Here is a 25,988-nt window from a genome sequence, read left to right as displayed (position 1 = left end):
TGTTTTCTCTTAGCTACTTCACATGTTGCTAACATATTCATGCTTTGATTTAGAAGATAGTGTTGCACAAACATGATGATTTAGGTCTACACTATCACTGGTATTATCCGGCTGTATAGCTTATGTTTGCTCTGACTCAGTACATTTATTAGCAAGCTAGCCAGTGATTAACATTCGCGGCTAACAAGATTTAGGCCCAAGTTGATAAGAAAAGACAAACTAGCTGTTTGTAGATGTAAGAAAACACAAACTAATAGTGTAATTATAGAACATTTATATTAAGAAGTGAAAACAGCATCATTGTCATTAACATTGTTGCATGTGCTGCATTGACCATGCAGACTGAATGCAAGTGTCTCGTGGTCGAGGAACAATAAATGTGCTCCTTGAGAGACGGGGCGGGGCGGGGCTAGGCTAGGTCTATGTGGAAAGCAGCATGGAGAGAGGGAGAGAGAGAGATAGATGACTCAAGTAGCGAAGTAACTATAAAAATATTTCTGCAGCATTGAAAGTCCCCAAGAACACAGATGCCTCCATCATTCTTAAATGGAATAAGTTTGGAACCACGAAGACTCTTCCTAGAGCTGGCTGCCCGACCAAACTGCGCACTCGGGGGAGAAGGGCCTTGGTCAGGGAGGTGACCAAGAACCCGATGGTCACTCTTACAGAGCTCCAGAGTTCCTCTGTGGAGATGGGAGAACCTTCCAGAAGGACAACCATCTCTGCAGCACTCCACCAATCACGCCTTTATGGTAGAGTGGCCAGACGGAAGCCACTCCTCAGTAAAAGGCACATGAGAGCCCGCTTGGAGTTTGCCAAAAGGCACCTAAAGACTCAGACCATGAGGAACAATATTCTCTGGTCTGATGAAACCAAGATTTAACTCTTTGGCCTGAATGCCAAGTGTCAGGTCTGGCGGAAACCTGCCACCATCCCTACAGTGAAGCATGGTGGTGGCAGCATCATGCTGTGGGCATGTTTTTCAGCGGCAGGGACTGGGAGACTAGTCAGGATCGAGGGAAAGATGAACATAGCAAAGTACAGAGAGATCATTGATGAAAACCTGCTCCAGAGAGCTCAGGACATCAGACTGGGGTGAAGGTTCACCTTCCAACAGGACAATGACCCTAAGCACAAAGCCAAGACCATGCAGGAGTGGCTTCGGAACAAGTCTCTGAATGTCCTTGAGTGGCCCAGCCAGAGCCCAGACTTGAACCCGATCGAACATCTCTGGAGAGACCTGAAAATAGCTGGGCAGCGATGCTCCCCATCCAACCTGACAGAGCTTGAGAGGATCTGCAGAGAAGAATGGGAGAAGCTCCCCAAATACAGGTGTGCCACGCTTGTAGTGTCATACCCAAGAAGACTCAAGGTGCTTCAACAAAGTACTGAGTAAAGGGTCTGAATACTTATGTAAACGTGACATTTCAGTTTTTTATTTGTTATACATTCGCAAAAATTTCTGAACCAGTTTTTGCTTTGTCATTATGAGGTATTGTGTGTAGATTGATGAGGGGGAAAAACTATTTAATCGATTTTACAATAAGGCTGTAAAGTAACAACATTTGGAAAAAGTAAACAGGTCTGAATACTTTCTGAATGCACTGTATATTGAAGAAAAATCGTAAATGAAACATGAAATGTTGGTCCATGTTTCACGAGCTGAAATAAAAGATCCATATGCACAAAAAGCTCATGTCTAAAAGGTTGTGCACAAATTTGTTTACATCCCTGTTAGTGAACATTTCTACTTTGCCAACATAATCCATCCATCTGACAGGTTTGGCATATCAAGAAGCTGATTAAACAGCATGATCATTACACAGGTGCACCTTGTGTTGTGGACAATAAAAGGTCACTAAAATGTACAGTTGTCACACAACACAATGCCTCAGATGTCTCAAGTTTTGAGGGAGTGTGCAATTTGCATGCTGACTGCAGGAATGTCCACCAGAGCTGTTACCAGATAATTGAATGTTCATTTCTCTACCACAAGCCGCCTCCAATGCCGTTTTAGAGAATTTGGCAGTACGTCCAACCGGCCTCACAACCGCAGACCATGTGTAACCACTCCTCCACATCCGGCATCTTCACCTGCGGGATCATCTGAGACCAGCCACCCGGACAGCTGATGAAACTGAGTAGTATTTCTGTATGTAATAAAGCCCTTTTGTTTTGTGGGGAAAAACTCATTCTGATTGACTGGGTCTGGCTCCCCAGTGGGTGGTCCTTGGTCCCAAGTAGGTGGGCCTATGCCCTCCCAGGCCCACCCACGTCTGCGCCCCTGCCCAGTCATGTGAAATTCATAGATTAGGGCCTGATGAATTCATTCCAATTAATTGATTTCCTTATATGAACAGTAACTCAGTAAAATCTTTGAAATTGTTGCATGTTGCATTTATATTTTTGTTCAGTATAGTTACTAGCTATTCATCATTGACATCATACTTGCATTAAGTGCAATACATCACTGACTTTCAAATAAATGTTCTGCATTAGTGTAGGTACACTAATGGCACTTCAGCCTGCTGGCAATGGACCAAAGCCAGTCAATGTTTATGTCAGGTGTCATACAATGTTTATGAAGGATATTAGTGGATGAGGTTAGACAGGTTTAATCCCAGGCAGTTGCACCAAAGGAGCGGTGTATACTTCATTTAGTGTCCTCACACAACCAAACACTGTTGAACATTGTCTTTCAGGGTCTGGAATGTTAGCAGTGTCGATAGCAATATGGCTTGAGCGCCAAGTCAACCCCACTGCAAAGTGAGAGCCATCGACTCATCAACATCAAACAAATTCAATACCCCCTATCTAAGCGGATCACTTCAGGTGTGCCAAACCAAGCTCTATCCAACATGTGGCTCTCCAGCCCCCCTCATCCACCCCATCCTCTCTTCCCTTCATTCCCCTCTTCTTCGTTGAGTGACCGATACCTGCATATGCCACCCAACACCACCCGGGACCACAGTCACGCGTTCAGTTGAGTGATGATAACACTTACCACTTAACTGCCAAACAATGGAGCCTCTGTCACCTTGTTTAGGGTCTCCACGCCATTTACAAGGTCAAAATAAAGGGAAAAGGATGGGTAACACAGAGAAACAAAGTTAGAGAAAACTAATGCTGCTCCCTGCTAGGAAATGTTCTGATGTTTGAGCTAGAATGTTCTCTCTGGGGCAGCATGTCTTTATGAAATCACGGCCGTGTATGCGCGTGTAGGAGTTTTTTATTTTCATCTTTTTTACACAATGTGGCATATCAAGACACCCCTCAACATTCTTCTCCCCTTCTTGCTTAACTCCAGCCGATGGTTGGGTATGATATGGCAGGAAGGCCTGTTGTGACATAGCTAGTACTGTCAGAGATGTGTCTACTTTACCCATGAGAAAACGTGTCTGCCTCAAATACCATTAAATCCACAGTGTAGCTACAAAACTTCCAACAGTCCGAGTAACATGAAGAATTGTAAAAGCAGTGTGATATCAAGGCAGTTGAGTAATAGAACATTTTGCAGATATGTGCACCACGTCATTGCTCCCTCTCTCGCTCTGCTGTGTGTGATTCTTACTAGCTGTCACTCAAATGGCTAGGGGCTGAATCTCATTGGCTAGAACTCGAATTGCTAGGGGGCTGGCCCATGTGGGGGAGATGTAGGTAAAATGGCGCAGCACAGATTCCAGAAAACAGTTGCTTTCAAACTAGGGATTTTGTGGCTAATTGAGGTGCGAGTAATTCAGCTCATAGACATTGACACATCCAGCCCAAAGCGGGAGGTTTAAAAAATACTTACTAGTCACCAAAGTACCGGAGCATGCCTTTAACTACAGCATCATGATGACATAAGACACAAGTGAGCTTGACAGTAATTCACTCCAAAAAACCAGCCTAACTCCTGCACAGACATTGTGCACAGTACTCTCATATACACACACAGCACACTCATGCACTACTCTTGCTCCTACCTTGTTTGATATAGTTTGCATGCTTTTTGCATGGAGATGCCATATGAACAGATAACGCCTTGATTCCAAAATAATATGTTGCCAACTCAGCTCATGCCTCATTCCATTTGGAACTCAAACATTCACTCCTATGGCAAAATGGCTGCCTTATGTCTTCCTACTACAGTATGAAACAACTAGGCCTACAGTACATTATTGTTCTGTTTTATCTTGCTTTCTTTTCTTTTGATTTCACAGGTGTGTTTAAGTACACTTCATTCTCAGTCATTGTTTGCAGAGAGATTTTCTCTCTGCCTTGCTTGCTCACTCACTTGAGGAGAGCCCAGGCTGTCCAAGACTCCCAACTACACGCTCTGTCAACCAAAACACTTAGGTTAGTTTTCTGGGCACACCGCCAAGGCCAATACAGTGGGTTAAACAAGAATAGAGTTAGCTTTTATGACGTTGAGCTCATTCAGTGTATGGGCTCCATTCAACAGTGCGGTGCATGAATGACATCCACATTCAATGGAGCACTGGTCTAGCAGCTGTTTTAGAAGAGTTGGCCCTTTACTGTACTGCGACAAAAGCAGAATGCATGGAATAGGGGCGTGAGAAGTGTTAAGACCAATTGGCCACATACTAATGATGATGTGTTATTCAGTTGAAATATTCTGTTGATTGCAGTCGCAGATACTTTCACAATATTGTGAAATATTACTTACTCAATGCATTGAGTAAGTGTTGGGTATCTGAGAGATTGACCGTTCTGGGTGTAGAAAACAATGAACAAGATCTATTTCTATACTGTAGGCTACCTGATATAGTCTTACTATCATGGGAACTAAACAAAGAAGGAAGCCACAATGACTCACAAATCTCAGAACTATGTAAATATGCTACAACATTAAGCACAGGCGAAATTGCCAAGGGGGATGGGGGAAAATGTCCCCCCAATGTTCAGAACAGGTTGATTCATCCACCACAATAATTGCTTGAACATGTCATAAGCAATGGCAGAATTGCATGAAATTATAATTATATACATACACTACCAGTCAAAAGTTTGGACACACCTACTCATTCAAGGGTTTTTCGTTATTTTTACATTGTAGAATAATAGTGAAGACATCAAAACTATGAAATAACACATATGGAATCATCAAAAGTGTTTGATTGATTGATTCCAGGTGACTACCTCATGAAGCTGGTTGAGAGAATGCCAAGAGTGTGCAAAGCTGTCATCAAGGCAAAGGATGGCTATTTCAAGAATCTCAAATATAAAATACATTTAGATTTGTTTAACACTTTTTTGGTTACTACATGATTCCATGTCTTATTTCATAGTTATGATGTCTTCACTATTATTCTACAATGTAATAAATTGTAAAAATAAAGAAAAATGTGTGTCCAAACTTTTGACTGGTACTGTTTATGGACTGGGCATAAGGTAGGCGAACTCTAACTCTAATAGAACTCAGTCTTCATCTTTTGTGTGTTCTTGTTGTAAATATAAATAAATATGCATGTGTGCATCATTATAATACAACTCAGCTTTCATCTTCTTTGTCTTCTTAATATTTGCCTTGAAATACCTTCATTAGTGATGGTGACGACTTATCCTTCCACTTACACTGTGTTTTCAAAATATCCCTCCATATACCCCTCAAGAAAAGACATAAGTCATGTCAAACTGTGTAGAATTGCAGGAAATTCGTTTAAAAATGTCAAAAACATTCTGAGGGAGGACTCCTGGATCCCCGTCTACTGCTCATACCTCCCACTATCTACACCACAATTTCGCCCTTAACTTAAGTCTGAGTGAGCAGTTGATCTTTGAAAATAACAACACTCCTCAAAATACATACACACCCACCCATACATACATATCAGCTAAGTAGACTACAGCAGTAGGCCTACTTCTCCAAAAAGAATCTATGCAGTCCATTGTATCTTTCAGGCAATTGAATGACATCTTTCAATATCACAGAACAGTTACTAGAACATAACTGGCAACATTAAGAAACACTAAATGACAGTGCAGTGTTTGTAGTCATGTAATTTGCTGACATGTTTTGTTTTTGATTGGCAAATGGCAACATAGTTATACGAAAAATGGTTTACAGTGAAGGAAAATGTACGGCGGTAAATGTGTTTATCTCCATTCATGACACGCGCGCGTAACTTCAAAACAGATCCATTGCTACATAATATATAGCCTACATACCTGTTTTTCAATTGGAGAACAGCCAAGGGAAGGATAGGCTACAGTCAACAAACGACATTCCCCTTCTGCTCCAGTTACGAGACGGCAAGGTGGGTTTTCTTTCGATTTTAATTCACAAAAGGAAGCTTGCAAGCCTGCAAAGCAAAGTTTCTGGATTTCAACTTCAAATCCACTGAAACTGTAGCTAGAGCGAATTAAAATGCAATGCAAATGCAGTTTTGTCGAATACCGGGAGGCAACAGTCTTCAACTGTTGTTAACTAAAACCTACAGTTAGGATACTGTAGCTGGTGGCTTTCCCACAGTAACTTGCAAGTGGTGATAAGAAACTCGGAATACAAAACCACAGCGGGTGCTAATAGCCTACCCACTGCCCTACGATTTTGAAGTGCTGTGTGTAGTCTACTTTCCGATTCTGCAAAACTTGAAATCCCGCCCACTCCTGCTGTGCCCGCAGACTCGAAATGGTCTTCTTCTTCTTCTATGGTATATTGGCGATCGCACAATTTAATGTGCATCCTGCCACCTACTGTGCGGGATGGAAACAGGATTCCCAAAAATGGAACAAAATACCAAAAAAAACTACTACCAAAGCAATAAATAACTAAACTCAACTGACATCTTTTCTGTTAAAAAATCAAGCAGATCTGATCTCTGCACAGGCTCAAGGGGAACCTGGGAGGGCGGGTCATCCGGCGCCAGTACCCCTTGCAAGTCTTTAGATGTAAAATCCTTAAGTCCCAAAACCTTTTCTGCCGCAGCCACAATAATGTCCAGTTTCTTAGACTTCTTTGAGACTTGTGCCGTACAGTTTATAACTGTGGCAATGAACGCCACAAAATCCACCTTTTTAACAAACAGGGTATCTTTTGACTGGCAGCAAACATGTACTACAGGCTGTGGTGCATCCACTACCATATCTTCAGTAGCATCACTTGTTTTCTCAATTATTTTAATCGCCTCCACATAGGAGATTTGATTGACCACTCTAACTTTTGCCACCTCAATCTCCTTCACCCTTACAGAGCACTCTAGGAACTCAGGATCATGATTCCCACCACAATTGCACAGGTGTCCTTCTACACACCGTTCTTCAATATACTCTGTCCGTCTGCACACACTTGAACTTTGCCCATATCCTTTACAATTCTTACACTGCAATGGTTTGGGGATGAATGCTCTTACAGCATATCTTACATAACCAAGCTTTACATGCGTAGGTATTTGCTCTTCATCAAAAAAACAACAGGACCAACAGACGTTCTTATTTTTCTCCATTCACCCAGCAGGTCAGACGCCGGGCACCAACCACACCAGGAATTTTCTTCAGGTATTCAACCTGAACATCCGTCGTTACCCCTGAGATGACTCCTTTGACGGGTGCTCTACTCCCAAATTCAAAACACAAAACCTCTGTTGTTTGGATTATTTTGAGGCTCACTGCAATCTTCCTCTGTTCTTCAGAAATACAATTAATCAAAATAAGACCACTCCTGGTCACTCTGAGAGACATCACTTTTCCCAGCGCATACTTCACCATTTTCAACACCACAAACGGGTTTCCCACATATGCATCCTTAGTCAACAAACACATCCCAATAATAAGCAATTCATTATCATTCATATCCTCCACTCCAATTTTAGACAATTTCCTTTTTGTTCCAGTTTTCGCTACTACTGTTGTCCATTCAGAACATTAGTCTTAACCAACTTATCTCGACGCGCTGCTTGAATCGAACTTAGCATCCACTTCCGCCATCTTTTTCCTGAACCGGTACCATCTGCCGATGCCATCGAAATTCTCTATGACGCAACTTCAAATTGAATCAGTTGAAAGAGGCCAATCAAGTGAGAATATTGCGTCAGAGTACTTTGTGTGCTTATGTGATTTAATATCACATGGTGCACCAGTCCTGTCTTTTTTCAAGATTTATACTCTCTCTCTCTCTCTCTCCTTCTTTCTCTCTCCTCTCTCAAACACACACACACACACAGAGAGAGAGAGAGACAGACAGACCAACAGTATGCAATAGATTGAGTTTTATAGAAGCCAAAAAACACACCACTAGTATGTATGCATACCATTGCATTAAAACAGCACCTCCTGCTGTTATTTTTATGATAATACAAAACAGATACTGGGTGGGTGTCATGTTTTGGCTGATAAATGTACTAAAATGGGAATACAATTGAAATGTTGACTTTCAAATGGTACCACAAAGATGGTTGGAAGTTCACACATCAAAGAATGTTGACTTGAATGGGAATATCTGTTGTTTTAAATTATACTGTCATCCTCCATATGAAACCTATTGAAATCATAGAAATAGCCTATAGATAATAGAATAGACATTACCATTTAAATTGACATTGGATGGTGGGTGGACAGGCGGCCATCTTAGAGGTAGTAATTAGAAGTAAAACATTCTATTCAATTTTAATTTTAATGGTGTACCAGCTAAATTGCAGTGGTCTGAAGGGATATATCCATTCTGTTAATCCTATTTCTATGACTGAAATGACACCCACCCTGTATTCAAGAGCATGTTGTGTCTCAGCCGATGACAGACACAACACAAAAACCTCAGATTATGTAAAGTAGGGTCTAAATATGCGAATATGAAAAAAATCGGAGTTTACGGTTTTTAGATAAGTAACGTTAAAGGGAAAAAAAACATGGTTTTTATTCACACATTTTTTTCTAGAAATTATAAATAGTTTGACAACCTTGTTTGTAAGCTTTTAAATTATATCAAACTCAACCTTTTATCTTTTCCACTGATGAAGACATGGATGTCTCATGGTATGGTGTGGTATGCAAATTGGGTGAACTTTGAGCACCTCTATCTCCTGAATGTTTTGGCATCCAGGTCCAAAAAGTCACTTTCTGACCACTTCTTCCATGAGCCTTGAGCAAACATTTATGAAAAAGTGATTGAATTCAAATGGATTTACCTTATAAAGCTTTTCCACGATGTAATTTTATCACATTTCCCGCCTGAAAACGACACCCTATTTCGATGTATGCGAGTATTTATTTTGGTTGTGCGTAAAGGTATGTAGGCTGATGAACATTTGGAGAACAACTCCAAATATTTGTTTAGCATAAGGAAAACCATTTGTACGCAAACCAGTCGGCATTTCAGCGCGCAAATATGAAGCATTTGCGCGTGCCTGTGGTCACAATGGAGTGCGTCATAATAGCGCAACAATGGAATATTTGGTCAATGGGTTCCAAATGAAGATTCTCATACATTTGAATAATACATTTTGCTGCTGTTTAAGCTGACGACTGGCACAGTTTATTTTCGAGTGGACTGGTGCTATCTAAGTAAAGCAATGAACAGAGCAGATTATTTGGCTTTCCCAGCCATTGTTGGGACCACTGGACAATACAATAATATGAGAAAAATGTGGGATGGCCAACACTACAAATACCACATGGACAGAATGCAGAAAAGTAAGGCTAATTTGATTCATGATAGGATCTTTCTCACAAATGGGTTTTAAACATAAGAAGTTGAGTGCATTGTGGTTTAGGCAGCCAATATGACACATGTAGTAGTGTCATATAAAAGCATTGTTATTTCAAGAAAACCGATATCCCCTTATTATTCAAAATCTGTAAAGTTCATTTATTTTCATTCAATATTGTTACTAACATATTTCAATGTCCTACAGCTAAACAAATGGTTGACAACAAAGCCCCCAGGACATATCTGCATTGTCATCTAAATATGAAAAAGATTCAGGTAGGGTGGCACTGGTAACTTTAGAACCATTCTATTATGTTCTATTCTATTCTATTCTATGTATTACATTAAATTCTGTTCTAGGGTCGGTTTCCCAAAAACATAAAGATCATCTTTAGCACTAAGATCATAGTTGACGAACAATGATCTAAATGCTAAAGATGATCTTTGTTTTTTGGTAACTCACCCCTATTTGGATAGCCAAATAGGGGTGAGTATAATAATGGTAGGGGAAACACTGAATGTCCCTCTCCTCCTGTCAGATGGAGCAGGAGCGTCTGATGGAGCTGGAGAGGGACAACCGCCTGCTGGTGTCCAGGATCGCCCGCACCATGGGCACCAAAGGAGGCCTGGACAACTGGAACGAGTACCAGGCCAAACCCAGGTGGGAACACATCACATTAGGCTACCTATGTCCCCAATATGAATGGGAATCATATCTTTCTGAGTCATATCTATGTATACCAACACCAGGGTGCCACTAGTCTTTATTAAATTCAACATAGCTTGAGATATGCGAATGCAACAACATTCATTGACGTCATGGCATGATTATTTGATTGCCTTCTTGATCGTGATTGATTAGATCCTTAGCAGAGAGTTTGGTTTTCATATGTGGTTGGCATGAGAATGCCCCTTTCTCAAACTGTGTTCTGTGAAACAGCATTTCACTGTAATGTCTACACCTGTTGTATTTGGCGCATGTGGCAAATAAAATTTGATTTGATTTGATATATAGTTAATAGTCAATAAACTGTTAATAAAGGGTTATAAACTGTATTAGATATTATATTTTAAGGTAACACCTATTTGAGACAGTGTATTATCATGTAAGCTTCCCATTGTGTTTCCAGTGTGTCCATACTTTATAAACTTTTAATACAGGGTTATAAAATCTCTTACACATTGTATTCTATGGTTACAGAGACAGTGTAATCTCATCTCACAAGTTTCCCCATTTGCATGTCCAGTGTTAATGCAGACCTGAGGAACAGGGAGCTGGTGAAGATTTCTCTGGAGAACCAGGCCATTCTAAAGAAGATCAACATGACTAAGTCAGTCTACGACCACAGGACATGGCTGGACGACTTCAAAGTAAGTAAGAGCTACTGCACTCACTGTGTGTGTGTGTGTGTGTGTGTGTGTGTGTGTGTGTGTGTGTGTGCGTGTGTGTGAGAGACACAGAGGGAGAGAGAGAGAATGAGATAGAGAGACTGTAGTACAAAAGATCTCTCACAATACTGATAGCGTTTGTGTGAATGTATGTAGTTGCCAATTTGCCACCACAGCTGAGTCCCAAAGAACATTGAAACCCTCATCTCCGTGACCTTTTCTAGGTCACAAGAGGTTATATGAACAGACTGTTGAAGTACCCTGAACAGCCCATACTGCCAAAGCAGCACAAGGTTAGTAGCACTCTTACCTTTCCCACTAAAGGCTACTTTCCATAGCAGCAAATGGATACCTTAGAGGTTCAAGAGAGAATTGTTTCTCATTGATATCCTGCCTAGCCATGGAATGATCCCTATTGAAGATCAATTCTCTTTGGTTGCATTCCATTATTGAAAGGTTATGGTTACTTTATGTTCTAAGAGCAAGAGAGAACCCAGCCTGCAAAGCTGGTTGAAATGACATAATCACAACCAGCTTTGCCTATTGGGAAGGACTTTGGGATTGTTGCAAATACATGTTTGAATTGTTAGACATTTCTGTTCCCTATGTTTTTACATGCTCTCCCCCCCCCCCCCCCCCCCCCCCCCCTCCAGATACTGAACTTGGTCTAGAATCACAACCACAGTCAACATGCAGTCATTTTGCCACATACTTGTAAGACTTCAATACATTTCTCTCAAGGAAACTTTATTCATTTTTGTGTCACTTCCATCTTTTGTGTTTATTGTGTGTGTTAGAGATAACATTGTTTGTCAGTGCCTGCTGTATTCATCTGGGTTGGTTAGTATCATGGCCCTCTTCTCTGTGCCCTAGCCATCAGTTAAGGCCTCAGAACAAATAGTAGTGCAGGTCAAAGTTCAAATTTAAATAGACGACTCAGATGTTTTTGCTGGTTGATTGGTCCAGGGTTTGGGAAAGCATGGATTGGTCCACCGTCTTCACCTATCAGTGGTCATGGACATCACAGCAACACCAAGCCAACCTGCCAAAACAATAAATAATTATTGCTCAGTCCAAACTCTATGGATGACACCTCTCATTACAATACTTGTACAAATATTTTTTGTAAACACGATTTGCTTTCCAGTTGGGGTTACAGGTACGTACAACCATCGTTGTCATCAACATAATTACAATCCATTCATACACAACGTATGTGCAGCAAGTGAGTTAGGGTAAGGTAGCTTAGAGGTTAAGAGCGTTGTGCCAGTAACCGAAAGATCGCTGGTTCTAATCCCTGAGCCGACTAGGTGAAAAATCTGTCGATGTGCCCTTGAGCAAGGCACTTAACCCTAATTGCTCCTGTAAGTTGCTCTGGATAAGAGTGTCTGCTAAATGACTAAAATGTAAGCCTGTCCAATTTACCTCTAGAAGTTAGGATTTTAAGGGGTAGGTTCATAACAGATGCTACAGTGATAGTTACCATTTTCAGGCCTATAGTGGGACATCTCCAGTTGTACAGGTAGTAGTGTAGGCTTTTGTCCCCGATGCCAAACTTGAGCTTCTCCAGGAAAGAAGTGTTCTCCATCACGTCCAGAACAGTGAAGACGTCAAAGCCTTTCTGTATCACAAAGAGAGAGGTGACAGAAAGAGAAAGAGCATTTAGCCAAGGGGATTGATATGAATAAACCCATTCACTCGTAGCTTTGGTCCCCATCAAACTCTCAAACACACACACACACACACACACACACACACACACACACACACACACACGGGAAGCGGACGGGTCATGAAACGAGATCAACCAGAGGGACAACGCGGACAAGGACATGGGGTGGACAGACCTACTACATACTGGGGGGCTTCCCATCCCCTACAAGATACGATTTCAATAGCGCATTGGAATGTTAACGGATGGACTACCTTGAACAATAAGTTATGAATAACAATACCCAAATTCTTAAACCCAGACATTATTTCAATAAATTAAATGCATTTGCGTTGGCAAGAAACTATTGATATTGAAGGGTATGTATTGTACGGACACAACAGAAAAACCCATGTGAAAGCCCCCAGGGGCTCTGGGGGAGTGGGAATATGTGTAAAGTCTGATATGATGAAAGGCTATCAAATTGAAATTATCGATAAAGCCATAGAATAAATTACTGTTTTGCGCTTTGAACATAGGGAGTCAGATGATTGTTTTGTTGTGTTTTCATGCTATTTGCCACCTGAACAGTCCCGATGCGGTAGAGATGCATCCTCCTTCTATAGTCATTTGTTAAGTCAGGTATACCTATATACAGAAGCAGATGCTATTTACATATGTGGGGATCTTAACAGTCGAATTGGGAGGTTAGATTACTATATAAATGATATTGATGATATTCCATCGCATGTTGCTTTGGATGACTTTGTTAATCATCATGGGGAAACCCTATTAGAATTCCTTCGGGACTCTAAAATGTTCATCATTAATGGAAGGATCTGCCCCTTAAGCGATAACTTTATATCCATATCTGGCAAAGGAAAAGCTGTGATGGACTATATAGTTACCCTCCACGACTGTCTAGAAACTTTGGAATTGAAGGTGTTAACCCCTACACAGATGGTTGAAGAATGCGGAGGTTTTGACTTAATCATTCGCTTTTATTTATGACATTTTCTGTTGGACACAAACTTTCTCAACCAGGTATTACTGGTATTACCAGGTATTACATCATTCGGGGCAAAAGATACATACCCCGTATAGGCCTAAATTTAAGAAAATAAATGTCCCAAATTACTTTCTACGTTCTGAAATGGCATGTACAGCTCTGTTGGAACTCATCGAAACTCTGCAAAGATGCCAAGAAACAACATTTGATTTACATGTGTGGTATGAACATTTTTGTGATATTATATATTCTGAAATGGGAAAAAATGATGCGACTAAAGAATAAACCCCCAAGCCCAGGAAAGTTTACAAGCCGAACAAGCCTTATTTGAATGATGAGTTAAGGGACCTATGGTCAGTAATGCGCAAGGCTGAGTACTTATTTTTACAGTGTAAAGATAGGAATACAAGAGAACATTTTAGGAAGGAATTTAAGAAAAAACAGCATGTGTTTGATAAAAGACTGTGCCTATTCAAACAGAGATAACAGAGAGGGCAGAAATCCTCAACAGAAACAGACAAGAAATCCTCAACAGTTTTGAGCCAAATAAACAAGTTAGGACAAACGACATTAGAAAATTCCAATGGAAGTCAGGGAAGAGCAGTGGGGGGTACTTAAGGAGTGGATTTGCTAGTTTTGTTCTCAGGTAACGAACATGTGGCATATTTTGAGGAAGAATTGTATAAAGACATACAGTACCAGTCAAAAGTTTGGACACACCTACTCATTCAAGGGTTTTTCTTAATTTGTAAAAAAAATGTACATTGTGGAATAATAGTGAAGACATCAAAACTATGAAATAACAAATATGTAATCATGTAGTAACCAAAAAAGTGTTAAACAAATCAAAATATATTTGATATTTGTCACACCAGCCTTCACTTTGGCTATCCCTCCTGTCCAGCTCAGGCATTTGACGTCGCCGGCCTTCTAGCTGCTGCCGAACCTACTGCTGGCAAACGCCCTTCACACACCTGGTTCCAATCCCCACTCTATCACCGTATATATACTCCCTCTGCCATTGTCTTTGTCGTCATTCTATATGTTGTTTTCCTGAGAGCAATCTCTCCTACGATTTCCTGAGTACTTTATATTTTGCACTATGGGTTCGCCCTGTGCCTTTTGTTTATGAAGCTTGCAACGCCAGGGTTGTGGGTTCGTTTCCCACGAGGGGCCAGTATGAAAAATGTATGAGACATGTGTGTTTCCTGTTCTGGACTATTCAGCAGGAGTGTGGGGTGTTAAGAGGTATCTTAAAAACAAACATGTCCATAACTGAGCAGTACGTTACTCTTTAGGTGTCCACAAGTTTGCACCTATACTTGCAAAAACTAGGGACATGGGCTGGGAACCCTGTGAGGTGAGACTTTGGAATAGACTGTTGGATATTCCAACCTTCCAAAATAGCTAGTAACGTTTTTCAATGGGATCTATCCATAGGGGGAGCCTGGGCAACTGAAATGTCTGACCTTTTTCAACAGTCTGACTGTGAACATCTGTACGAAAACCAAACTAAGGGAGACATAGATATGATTAAAACAAAACTGTTGATGCAATATGAAAAAAATGGGTGGACGAGATTAATCATAAACCCAAATTGAGAACCTTCTGTTTGATTAAGGGTGAATTCGTGTGTGAGAGATATATTGAAACAGGTCAGTATTGTGGTGAAATGGAAGAGGAAAGACTATGTAACTATTGTGACCTCGAAGAAATAGAGAATAAAACCCTCTATTGCCCTTTCTATTTTATTCCAGAAAGCACACCAGATATACCCTGGCATTATGTGGCTGAGCGATGTGAAGAAACTAAAATGTTTTTTTGTCCATTGTGTATTTCCGTTTGCGGAATATTTAGAATAAACCTGGAATAAAAGAAAAAGGGCTACCTATAATTAAATTGCAAAAATATTTAACTTCTATGTGGTAAATGGTACGTGTGTACAGTGGGGAAAAAAAGTATTTAGTCAGCCACCAATTGTGCAAGTTCTCCCACTTAAAAGGATGAGAGAGGCCTGTAATTTTCATCATAGGTACACGTCAACTATGACAGACAAATAGAGAAAAAAAATCCAGAAAATCACATTGTAGGATTTTTAATGAATTTATTTGCAAATTATGGTGGAAAATAAATATTTGGTCACCTACAAACAAGCAAGATTTCTGGCTCTCACAGACCTGTAACTTCTTCTTTAAGAGGCTCCTCTGTCCTCCACTCGTTACCTGTATTAATGGCACCTGTTTGAACTTGTTATCAGTATAAAAGACACCTGTCCACAACCTCAAACAGTCACAATCCAAACTCCACTATGGCCAAGACCAAAGAGCTGTCAAAGGACACCAGAAACAAAATTGTAGACCTGCACCAGGTTGGGAAGACTGAATCTGCAATAGGTAAGCAGCTTGGTTTGAAGAAATCAACTGTGGGAGCAATTATTAGGAAATGGAAGACATACAAGACCACTGATAATCTCCCTCGATCTGGGGCTCCACGCAAGATCTCACCCCGTGGGGTCAAAATGATCACAAGAACGGTGAGCAAAAATCCCAGAACCACACGGGGGGTCCTAGTGAATGACCTGCAGAGAGCTGGGACCAAAGTAACAAAGCCTACCATCAGTAACACACTACGCCGCCAGGGACTCAAATCCTGCAGTGGCAGACGTGTCCCCCTGCTTAAGTCAGTACATGTCCAGGCCCGTCTGAAGTTTGCTAGAGTGCATTTGGATGATCCAGAAGAGGATTGGGAGAATGTCATATGGTCAGATGAAACCAAAATAGAACTTCTTGGTAAAAACTCAACTCGTCGTGTTTGGAGGACAAAGAATGCTGAGTTGCATCCAATGAACACCATACCTACTGTGAAACATGGGGGTGGAAACATCATGCTTTGGGGCTGTTTTTCTGCAAAGGGACCAGGATGACTGATCCGTGTAAAGGAAAGAATGAATGGGGCCATGTATCGTGAGATTTTGAGTGAAAACCTCCTTCCATCAGCAAGGGCATTGAAGATGAAACGTGGCTGGGTCTTTCAGCATGACAATGATCCCAAACACACCGCCCGGGCAACGAAGGAGTGGCTTCGTAAGAAGCATTTCAAGGTCCTGGAGTGGCCTAGCCAGTCTCCAGATCTCAACCCCATAGAAAATCTTTGGAGGGAGTTGAATGTCCGTGTTGCCCAGCGACAGCCCCAAAACATCACTGCTCTAGAGGAGATCTGCATGTAGGAATGGGCCAAAATACCAGCAACAGTGTGTGAAAACCTTGTGAAGACTTACAGAAAACGTTTGACCTGTGTCATTGCCAACAAAGGGTATATAACAAAGTATTGAGAAACTTTTGTTATTGACTAAATACTTATTTTCCACCATAATTTGCAAATAAATTCATTAAAAATCCTACAATGTGATTTTCTGGATTTTTTTTTCCTCATTTTGTCTGTCATAGTTGACGTGTACCTATGATGAAAATTACAGGCCTCTCTCATCTTTTTAAGTGGGAGAACTTGCACAATTGGTGGCTGACTAAATACTTTTTTTTCCCCCACTGTATATAGATTGTGTATAGGCTTGTCTCCCATATGAATCTTCTCTTTGTGATAACCTTATTTACTACTACGTATTGATTTTTACCGTACATTTTTTCACTCTTTATGCGATGCGCAATGCAGAGAACACCGGAAGAAGAATTATCATTGAATTACCACAGTTAATTATTGTAATGTTTGTTTATGTGTCAATTAATCCCATAAGGGATGGTTTGCCAATTGGCGATTTGACACGAAAATAAAATGTCAGTCATTAATTAATTAATTCATTCTCACACACACACACACACACACACACACACAGACATACACGCACATACTCACAGAGCTTTGGCCCCTCCACACGCGCAGTTTATTTGATTTGTGGCCCCTACACACTCAGCTTTGGCCATCACACAATCATAGCTACACCTTTGGCGCCCACACACACTCACAGGTTTACCCACACACATAAATGTTGGCCCCCCAGATACACACACTCACAGCTTTGGCCAGGAACAGAGTATCCTCCATGAGGTCAGGCAGTGGAGTGGAGGAGGAGACACAGTAGAGGGAATGGGCTGCCTTCATTCCCTTGTGTACCGGATGGTTCAGCACCCTGGACGCCATGGTGTAGAAACTCACAAAGTCTGTCAGCACACCACCAGAGCTCTGTGGCAGGGAAACAGGGTGGTGTTCATTAGAGAATAAAATGGACTGAAACATGGAAGGACTACCTGCACTTAATAAGAAAAAGAAACCCAATAAGAATTGACAGATTGGTCATCATCCTGCTTCGATGTTCTGTACAGAGTTTTTTTATAAGCATTACTGTGCGTTGTCAAGGAATAACCCCACAGCTCAGCGGTGTGAGAAGGCCGAGGTCAAACAACGCCATTTACCTGTGACTATATTCATGATATAGCACAGCCTCTTGTGCCTTATTGCTTAAAGGTCCAATGCAGCCGTTTTGATCTCAATATCAACAATTTTTGCATAACAAGTACCTTACTGTGATTGTTTTAAATTAAAATTGTCAAAAAGAAACAAAAATAGCTTCTTAGCAAAGAGCAATTTCTCATGCAAGAATTTTACTTGGACTGCTAGGGAGTGGTCTGAGTGGAGGGGAAAACTGAAAACTAGCTGTTATTGGCAGATAGGTTTGGAACTATTTTTCTTATTGGTCTATTAACTAATTTACCACCTGGTGATGTCACCAAAACAGTCTGACATTTTTGTCTTACAAACTGAGTTACTTGATGGAGGATGAAGTGTGATGGTGTGGGGGTGTTTTGCTTTTGACAATGCTCACTTGCCCACTAACACAGGATACATAACTGTGGTGATTGCCTATATCCAATCCTACCACAGAACTCACAGACAATGACACTGACCTGCCCATCAGTGCAGCGGATCTGACTTTCTTTACATAAGACAACAGGTCATGCATTTCTTTACTTGAGAAATACTGCTCCAAACACCAGATGCAAAATTGTGCCACTAAATCCTCCTCGTCAAAAACGTCAAAATTAATTATCTTAGATTCATTCTGACTATTTTGAGGAAGTAATACTGGCTTTGTTCCTATGGAGTCTCACGGGGGACAAACATCAGTAACTGCCACATCGAACCACACCCCCAAGACTGATATCTCGTTTTTCTTAATGAGCAACAGAGAAACATGCAGAATCTGTGTTTTCAGTCACTCTTTAAAGCTGGAATCCATAGAGGTGAAACTGCCACATCAGTTTGCGATATTACAGCAACAAAAGTGTTACTTCAAACAACAAACATCGTTTTTTCCCCCTACTACATCATTTCAATGCGCATTAGAACAACATACAATATCAGTCAACATTTTGGACACACCTACTCATTCAAGGGTTTTTCTTTATTTTTACTATTTTCTACATCGTAGAATAATAGTGAAGACATTAAAACTATGAAATAACACATATGGAATCATGTAGTAACCAAAAAAGAGTTAAACAAATCAAAATATATTTTATATTTGAGATTCTTCAAAGTAGCCACCATTTGCCTTGATGACAGCTTTGCACACTCTTGGCATTCTCTCAACCAGCATCATGAGGTAGTCACCTGGAATGCATTTCAATTAACAGGTGTGCCTTGTTAAAAGTTAATTTGTGGAATTCATTTCCTTCTTAATGCGTTTCAGCCAATCAGTTGTGTTGTGACAAGGTAGGGGTGGTATACAGAAGATAGCCCTATTTGGTAAAAGACCAAGTCCATATCATGGTAAGAACAGCTCAAATAAGCAAAGAGAAATGACAGTCCATCATTACTTTAAGACATGAAGGTCAGTCAATCCGGAAAATTTCAAGAATGTTTCTTCAAGTGCAGTCTCATAAACCATCAAGCACTATGATGAAACTGGCTCTCATGAGGACCGCCACAGGAAAGGAAGACCCAGAGGTACCTCTGCTGTAGAGGATAAGTTCATTAGAGTTAACTGCACCTCAGATTGCAGCCCAAATAAATGCTTCACGGAGTTCAAGTAACAGACACATCTCAACATCAACTGTTCAGAGGAGACTGCGTGAATCAGGCCTTCATGGTCGAATTGCTGCAAAGATACCACTACTAAAGGACACCAATAAGATGAAGACACCTGCTTTGGCCAAGAAACACGAGCAATGGACATTAGACCGGTGGAAATCTGTCCTGGTCTGATGAGTCCAAATTTGAGATTTATGGTTCCAACCGCCGTGTCTCTGTGAGACGCAGAGTAGGTGAATGGATGATCTCCGCATGTGTGGTTCCCACCGTGAAGCATGGAGGATGAAGTGTGATGGTGTGGGGGTGCTTTGCTGGTGACACAGTCAGTGATTTATTTATAATTCAAGGCACACTTAACCAGCATGGCTACCACAGCATTCTGCAGCGATACACCATCCAATCTAGTTTGCGCTTAGTGGGACTATCATTTGTTTTTTAACAGGACAATGACCCAAAACATACCTCCAGGCTGTGTAAGGGCTATTTTACCAAGAAGGAGAGTGATGGAGTGCTGCATCAGATGACCTGGCCTCCACAATCACCCAACCTCAACCCAATTGAGATGGTTTGGGATGAGTTAGACCACAGAGTGAAGGAAAAGCAGCCAACAAGTGCTCAGCATATGTGGGAACTCCTTCAAGACTTTTGGAAAAGCATTCCTCATGAAGCTGGTTGAGAGAATGCCAAGAGTGTGCAAAGCTGTCGTCAAGGCAAAGGGTGGCTACTTTGAAGAATCTCAAATATAAAATATATTTTGAATTGTTTAACACTTTTTTGGTTACTACATGATTATATATGTGTTATTTAATAGTTTTGATGTCTTCACTATTATTCCACAATGTAGAAAATAGTCAAAATAAAGAAAAACCCTTGAATGAGTAGGTGTGTCCAAACTTTTGACTTGTACTGTATATATTTGTTTTACCACAATGCTGGATGCTCATTTTCTCAAAACAAAAACAATAACAAATGTGCCTGGGGCGGCCAGTGGCCCTGTTTAGCCTATTGTGGTTTTCAGCTTTAAGGGACTGCCAAAGCCCGGAGAACAATGATAATTTGCCTAACTGACTAAGGTATTGGAAGGACACAAACCTCCACCACGTAGGTGTCAATCACATTCTCCCGTGGTAACAACCAGTGCTCCACTTCCTCCTGAGACAGGACTGGGGTCAGGTGGTACTTCTTGAGGTACCCCTGAAGGAGCATGTGTACCCCGTTCACATCACCCCTCGTCATGGGCCGCAAACCTGCTGTTTTGGGAGCCTGACAGAAAGGGAAAGAGAGAGAAAGAGCAGAAATGGGGGTCAATTCCAGTTTTCATTATCAAGCCGTGGTACACAAAGGATGAGATTGTGATTGCAGTGTATTGCAGTGTATTTAAGTGGGTCTGGTAGTAGTTGCATTGTGTTGGCCTCAGGGGGGCACCAACCACACACTAACCTCAAGCAGGCGGTTGAGCTTGAGCGCTCGTTGGACGGTCATGTTGCCCCTCAGGCTGGAGATGGGGAAATTCACCTCGATCAGCTTGCGTGGGTTCAGAGAGCGATGCCAGTACCTGCCAACATGTACACACAGGATGGAAATGGGTGTAAACAGGAGAAGAGAAACAAATTGATATTTGTTTGACTAACTTGTTTTATATCAACTTATTCAGCAAGTCTGTCTAGAGTGAAGTCTGTCTATATATATAAATATATATTGTGTGTGTGTCTGTGTCTGAGTCTACATATGTGTGTGTAGCACCCACCTGCAGGTAGCCACAGGTTTGGGCAGTACCCCGCTGGCAGTGTAGACGGCCTGGTAGACTCTCTGCAGGTTGACCCGTCTGGTGACCTCTCTGATGAGCACTGGGGTCATTCGTTTGGAGCGCAGCTTCTTGTGGACGCACAAGAAGTGGACCTGCACCATCCTCTTCTCCCTAGGAAACCATTCATTGTGAGGAACACATTTTGTCATGACACCCAGGCTATACCCAGGCTATGTTTACTTGGGCTTCTAGCAAGAAGCTTACGAGATAATGCTTTGTTTACTACTGTATTATTATACTGTATGCAATAATTAATATGTTATAGCCTGGGTGCCAGACTGTTTCTGTATTCAACAATGCTACTACATTGTTTCACTCAATACTTGCATCTAATTACTGAGTTGGGCCCAGCCACACAGATATTTTGTATCCTTCAAAAACAGATGGCCATCCATATGGTTGGCTACTTTTGACTCACGTGTCATATATGCGGATGTTAATGGGCACAGCAGCGATGAAGCCCACTAGCTTCTGATTGGTGTTCACCCTCACCCCACAATGCCACTGGGGCAGCCAACCAGGGGGGCACAGGGCCCTGGAGGAGATGGGGGATGAGAGAGAGAGAGAGAGAGAGAGAGAGAGAGAGAGAGAGAGAGAGAGAGAGAGAGAGAGAGAGAGAGAGAGAGAGAGAGAGAATAATGCATGCAGAGCAGAATTAGGCCAATACCCGCTAATTATCAAAATCCAGAAAAGAGCCGTTAAATTCTATAACCACTTAAAAGGAAGCGATTCCCAAACCTTCCATAACAAAGCCATCACCTACAGAGAGATGAACTTGGAGAAGAGTCCCCTAAGTAAGCTTGTCCTGGGCCTATGTTCACAAACACAAACAGACCCCAAACAGCCCCAGGACAACAACAACAACAACAACAACACAATTAGACCCAACCAAATCATGAGAAAACAAAAAGAGAATTACTTGACACATTGGAAAGAACAAACAAAAAAACAGAGCAAACTAGAATGCTATTTGCCCTAAACAGAGAGTACACAGTGGCAGAATACCTGACCACTGTGAGTGACCCAAACTTAAGGAAAGCTTTGACTATGTACAGACTCAGTGAGCATAGCCTTGCTATTGAGAAAGGCCGCCGTAGGCAGACCAGGCTCTCAAGAGAAGACAGGCTATGTGCACACTGCCCACAAAATGAGGTGGAAACTGAGCTGCACTTCCTAACCTCCTGCCAAATGTATGACCATATTAGAGACACATATTTCCCTCAGATTACAGCGATCCACAAAGAATTCGAAAACAAACCCAATTTTGATAAACTCCCTTATCTACTGGGTGAAAAACCACAGTGTGCCATCACAGCTGCAAGATTTGTGACCTGTTGCCACAAGAAAAGGGCAACCAGTGAAGAACAAACACCATTGTAAATACAACCCATTTTTATGTTTATTTATTTTCCCATTTGTACTTTAACTATTTGCACATTGTTACAACACTGTATATATACATAATATGACATTTGAAATGTCTTTATTCTTTTGAAACTTCTGAGTGTAATGTTTACTGTTAATATTTATTGTTTATTTCACTTTTGTTTACTATCTACTTCCCTTGCTTTGGCAATGTTAACACACGTTTCCCATGCCAATAAAGCCCTTAAATTGAATTGAAATTGAATTGAATTGAGAGAGAGAGAGAGAGAGAGAGAGAGAGAGAGAGAGAGAGAGAGAGAGAGAGAGAGAGAGAGAGAGAGAGAGAGAGAGAGAGAGAGAGTGTTTTCAACACAATTAACTACCCACCTAATTGAGTTCCAGTGGATAGTTAGATAGTTAGTTTGTTTATCTACAGACCAAAACAAAGATACATTCAGATGCTGTAAACTTCACTCACCACAGCAGATATTCAGGGGAGAAGTCAAACCTGGAGGTGTTGTCATCCTCCTCCATGTAGTTCTCATTCAGTAGAGCACACAGCTCCCTCAGCTGGAGATGGAATGGAGAGAAGCGTAGGCAGAGTGGGAGAGTGTTTTTGTTTGATTAATCGATTGAATCCAATTGAATCCAATTGAATGTTTAATATTAACATTCTATTAGCTTTACTTTGACGTTGACTTACTATACCTATTAGCTTTGGGAATATTGTTGTATCTTTACAGTCGTGCCAATAGAGTTTTAATTGAAATATGAATTGGAGAGAGAGAAAGCCATAACATGCGAACATGCTCACAAACAAAAGAGTGACAGCATCCAACAACAACTAAGGCCTCAGTAAGGGAGGAAGGGGAGAAGTGTCACTCACCATAGCAGGGTCCCCCAGATCCAGGGGGGCCCAGCTAAACCCCTGTGGTAGACTGTAAGGCTCCTCACGAACACTGGCCTTATCCACCTCAATAGGACCATGGGTCGTGGCATTGTCGTCACCTGGGGTGAGAGAGAGAGAGAGAGAGAGAGAGAGAGAGAGAGAGAGAGAGAGAGAGAGAGAGAGAGAATGGATAAAGGGATAACTAAAGGGTTCGGGATAGCATTGCTGGTTTACATTGGCTTGTTATTTTAATCTCTTAGCTTTTACTCTGTCTTGAATCAACCATGTACCATGCGGCAAGTTTAGGTACCATACATGTACCATACCTAGTTTGGGGACAGGCTGGGTGTCCCAGAAGGGGTAGGGGCGTCTGCTGGCCTCCTCCAGGGTCCTCGGGAGGCCCTTGCCCAGGGAGAAGAGGTGCAGGGCCCTCTGGATTTCCTGCTGCTTTTCCTCCGGGAGAGCATCCAGCTGGAGAGGAACACACAATGTTGATCACTCTAGGCACTGATACAGGGTCAGATGCTATTTTTGTCCAAATGGTTATGGTTAGAATTGTGGTAGGGTGATCTGATTCTAGATCCGATTTTATGAGAGCATTTGTGGGAGACCTCAACTTGCTGTTTTTCAGAGTACTCTCTGTCTCATATTTAAGGATCACAACTTATACAGTTAATACATATGCGCACAAACACAAACATAAACACACACAAACACGCACACACACACACGTGCACCATAGCAAACGGGTCTTTGGGTCCATCAAGTCTCCATGCATCCTCCTTGCTCTTCTTCTGCTTATTCTTTTTTTTCAGACCGCCACCATTTTCTTCCCCCAGGTTCTTGTCACTAAAATAAAAAATCAAACAATAGGATGCTAATGATTCATTTACATGCAGGAACACAATTTAAACATTGACACATTGAAGTCAGTTGCATTGCACCATCATGCTTTAGCTTGCACCATCTCTATCAGTATAGCCTACTGTAATAACCTTATTATTTTACTGTCAATAGTAGTAACACCAAACAACACGTCAAAAATCATATGGCAGGATTAATGTCACGGTAACATTTCAAAAGTACATCAAACGTAAAATAGGCTACTTGATTAACTTACGAAAGGTTTGAATCAGTCATTGTAGAGCGGAGAGAGAGACCACAATACTCAATGTGTGTGGCACTTGTGGTTTTGTCTCTTATCTTAAGAGACAGTTAGGGGAGGACAGTGACCGCCTTAGTCCCCCACCCCATCCCTACCACACCCAGGCTGCCCCATACATATTTTACTTACAACAATGTTTGGACAATGTGTGGCTTGAAGTGGCTGAACGGGGCTATTTGTTTGTCTGTGATAGCTACACTGAACAAAAATATAAACACAACATGAAACCATTTCAAAGATTTTACTGCGTTACAGTTCATATAAGGAAATCAGTCAATTGAAATAAATAAATTTAGCCCTAATCTATGGATTTCACATGACTGTGAATACAGATACGCATCTGTTGGTCACAAATACCTTGAATAAATAAGTCAGTATCTGGTGTGACCACCATTTGCCTCCTGTAGAGCGACACATCTCCTTTGCATAGAGTTGATCAGGCTGTTGATGGTGGCCTGTGAAATGTTGTCCCACTCCTCTTCAATGGCTGTGCAAAGTTACTGGATATTGGCGGGAACTAGAATACACTGTCGTACGCGTCCCTTCCGTGTTTTTTTTGTTATGTTTAAAGTGTTTTAAAGTTGCGATCCACCTCAATCAAGTTTTTAGTGGTATTACATCGGATAGCTAATAATGAGGCAAATAGCAGTACTTTGGCTGTTAGTTTTAATCCGTTTTTTGGTGAAACGTACCAAACAAGCTGTCGACCTAACCCTCAAGTGGTGGAAAAAGTACCCAATTGTCATACTTGAGTAAAAGTATAGATACCTTAATAGAAAGTTACTCAAGTAAAAGTGAAAGTCAGCTAGTAAAATACCACTTGAGTAAAAGTCTAAAAGTATTTGGCTTTAAATAAACGTATGTATCAAAAGTAAATGTAATTGATAAAAAATACTTAAGTATCAAAAGTAAAAGTAAAAGCATAAATCATTAAAAATTCCTATTATTTAGCAAAGCAGACGGCACAATTGTCTTGTTTTTAAAAATGTTCGGATAGCCAGGGTCACACTCCAACACTCAGA

The 25,988-nt window shown here is 41.2% G+C and overlaps 3 protein-coding genes across 4 annotated transcripts in view; 1 reads left to right on the top strand and 2 right to left on the bottom strand.

Annotated features, from left to right (window-relative positions):
* svild (supervillin d) overlaps window positions 1-6,589 on the bottom strand; it is a 150,090-nt gene extending 143,501 nt beyond the window's left edge. Inside the window, exon 1 of one of the 2 annotated variants that reach the window (XM_084165650.1) lies at window positions 6,172-6,589. The gene's annotated coding sequence lies outside the window, so the exon portion shown is untranslated. The remainder of the gene's footprint in view (window positions 1-6,171) is intronic. The other variant, XM_084165649.1, reaches the window with a different exon arrangement.
* A 3,266-nt stretch (window positions 6,590-9,855) lies between these two features.
* On the top strand, window positions 9,856-12,048 carry LOC311147643 (sperm axonemal maintenance protein CFAP97D1-like). The gene is made up of 6 exons (XM_084184372.1): window positions 9,856-9,922; window positions 10,186-10,307; window positions 10,894-11,017; window positions 11,260-11,328; window positions 11,689-11,749; window positions 12,002-12,048. Exons 1-5 carry the CDS (start codon window positions 9,860-9,862, stop codon window positions 11,704-11,706), a joined length of 396 nt encoding a protein of 131 aa, XP_084040498.1. The 5' UTR covers window positions 9,856-9,859; the 3' UTR covers window positions 11,707-11,749; window positions 12,002-12,048.
* nmt1b (N-myristoyltransferase 1b) lies at window positions 11,814-24,953 on the bottom strand. The gene is made up of 12 exons (XM_084167494.1): window positions 24,922-24,953; window positions 24,539-24,650; window positions 24,128-24,272; window positions 23,799-23,920; window positions 23,391-23,482; window positions 21,966-22,082; window positions 21,488-21,658; window positions 21,181-21,295; window positions 20,833-21,003; window positions 17,725-17,892; window positions 12,519-12,656; window positions 11,814-12,077 (listed from the first exon to the last, which is right to left on the bottom strand). Exons 1-12 carry the CDS (start codon window positions 24,939-24,941, stop codon window positions 12,057-12,059), a joined length of 1,392 nt encoding a protein of 463 aa, XP_084023620.1. The 5' UTR covers window positions 24,942-24,953; the 3' UTR covers window positions 11,814-12,056.
* Between the last annotated feature and the right edge of the window lie 1,035 nt (window positions 24,954-25,988).

This window comes from Coregonus lavaretus (assembly GCF_964263955.1).
Source record: "Coregonus lavaretus genome assembly, chromosome: 1".
In the NCBI taxonomy this organism is placed as follows: Eukaryota; Metazoa; Chordata; class Actinopteri; order Salmoniformes; family Salmonidae; genus Coregonus; species Coregonus lavaretus.
Note: the sequence above shows the minus strand (reverse complement) of the source record. Positions and strands in the feature narration are given on the sequence as shown.

Excerpts from the sequence above, each read along its gene's own strand:
- nmt1b (XM_084167494.1), bottom strand. The coding sequence starts at position 24,941 with ATGACTGATTCAAACCTTTC. Across the intron at positions 24,651-24,921 it reads ATGACTGATTCAAACCTTTC|TGACAAGAACCTGGGGGAAG; the intron begins GTAAGTTAATCA and ends TTTTTATTTTAG. Across the intron at positions 12,657-17,724 it reads CTCTGTTCCTGGCCAAAGCT|AAAGGCTTTGACGTCTTCAC; the intron begins GTGAGTGTGTGT and ends TTTGTGATACAG.
- LOC311147643 (XM_084184372.1), top strand. The coding sequence starts at position 9,860 with ATGGTTGACAACAAAGCCCCCAGGACATATCTGCATTGTCATCTAAAT. Across the intron at positions 10,308-10,893 it reads GAGTACCAGGCCAAACCCAG|TGTTAATGCAGACCTGAGGA; the intron begins GTGGGAACACAT and ends TTGCATGTCCAG. Across the intron at positions 11,018-11,259 it reads CATGGCTGGACGACTTCAAA|GTCACAAGAGGTTATATGAA; the intron begins GTAAGTAAGAGC and ends GACCTTTTCTAG.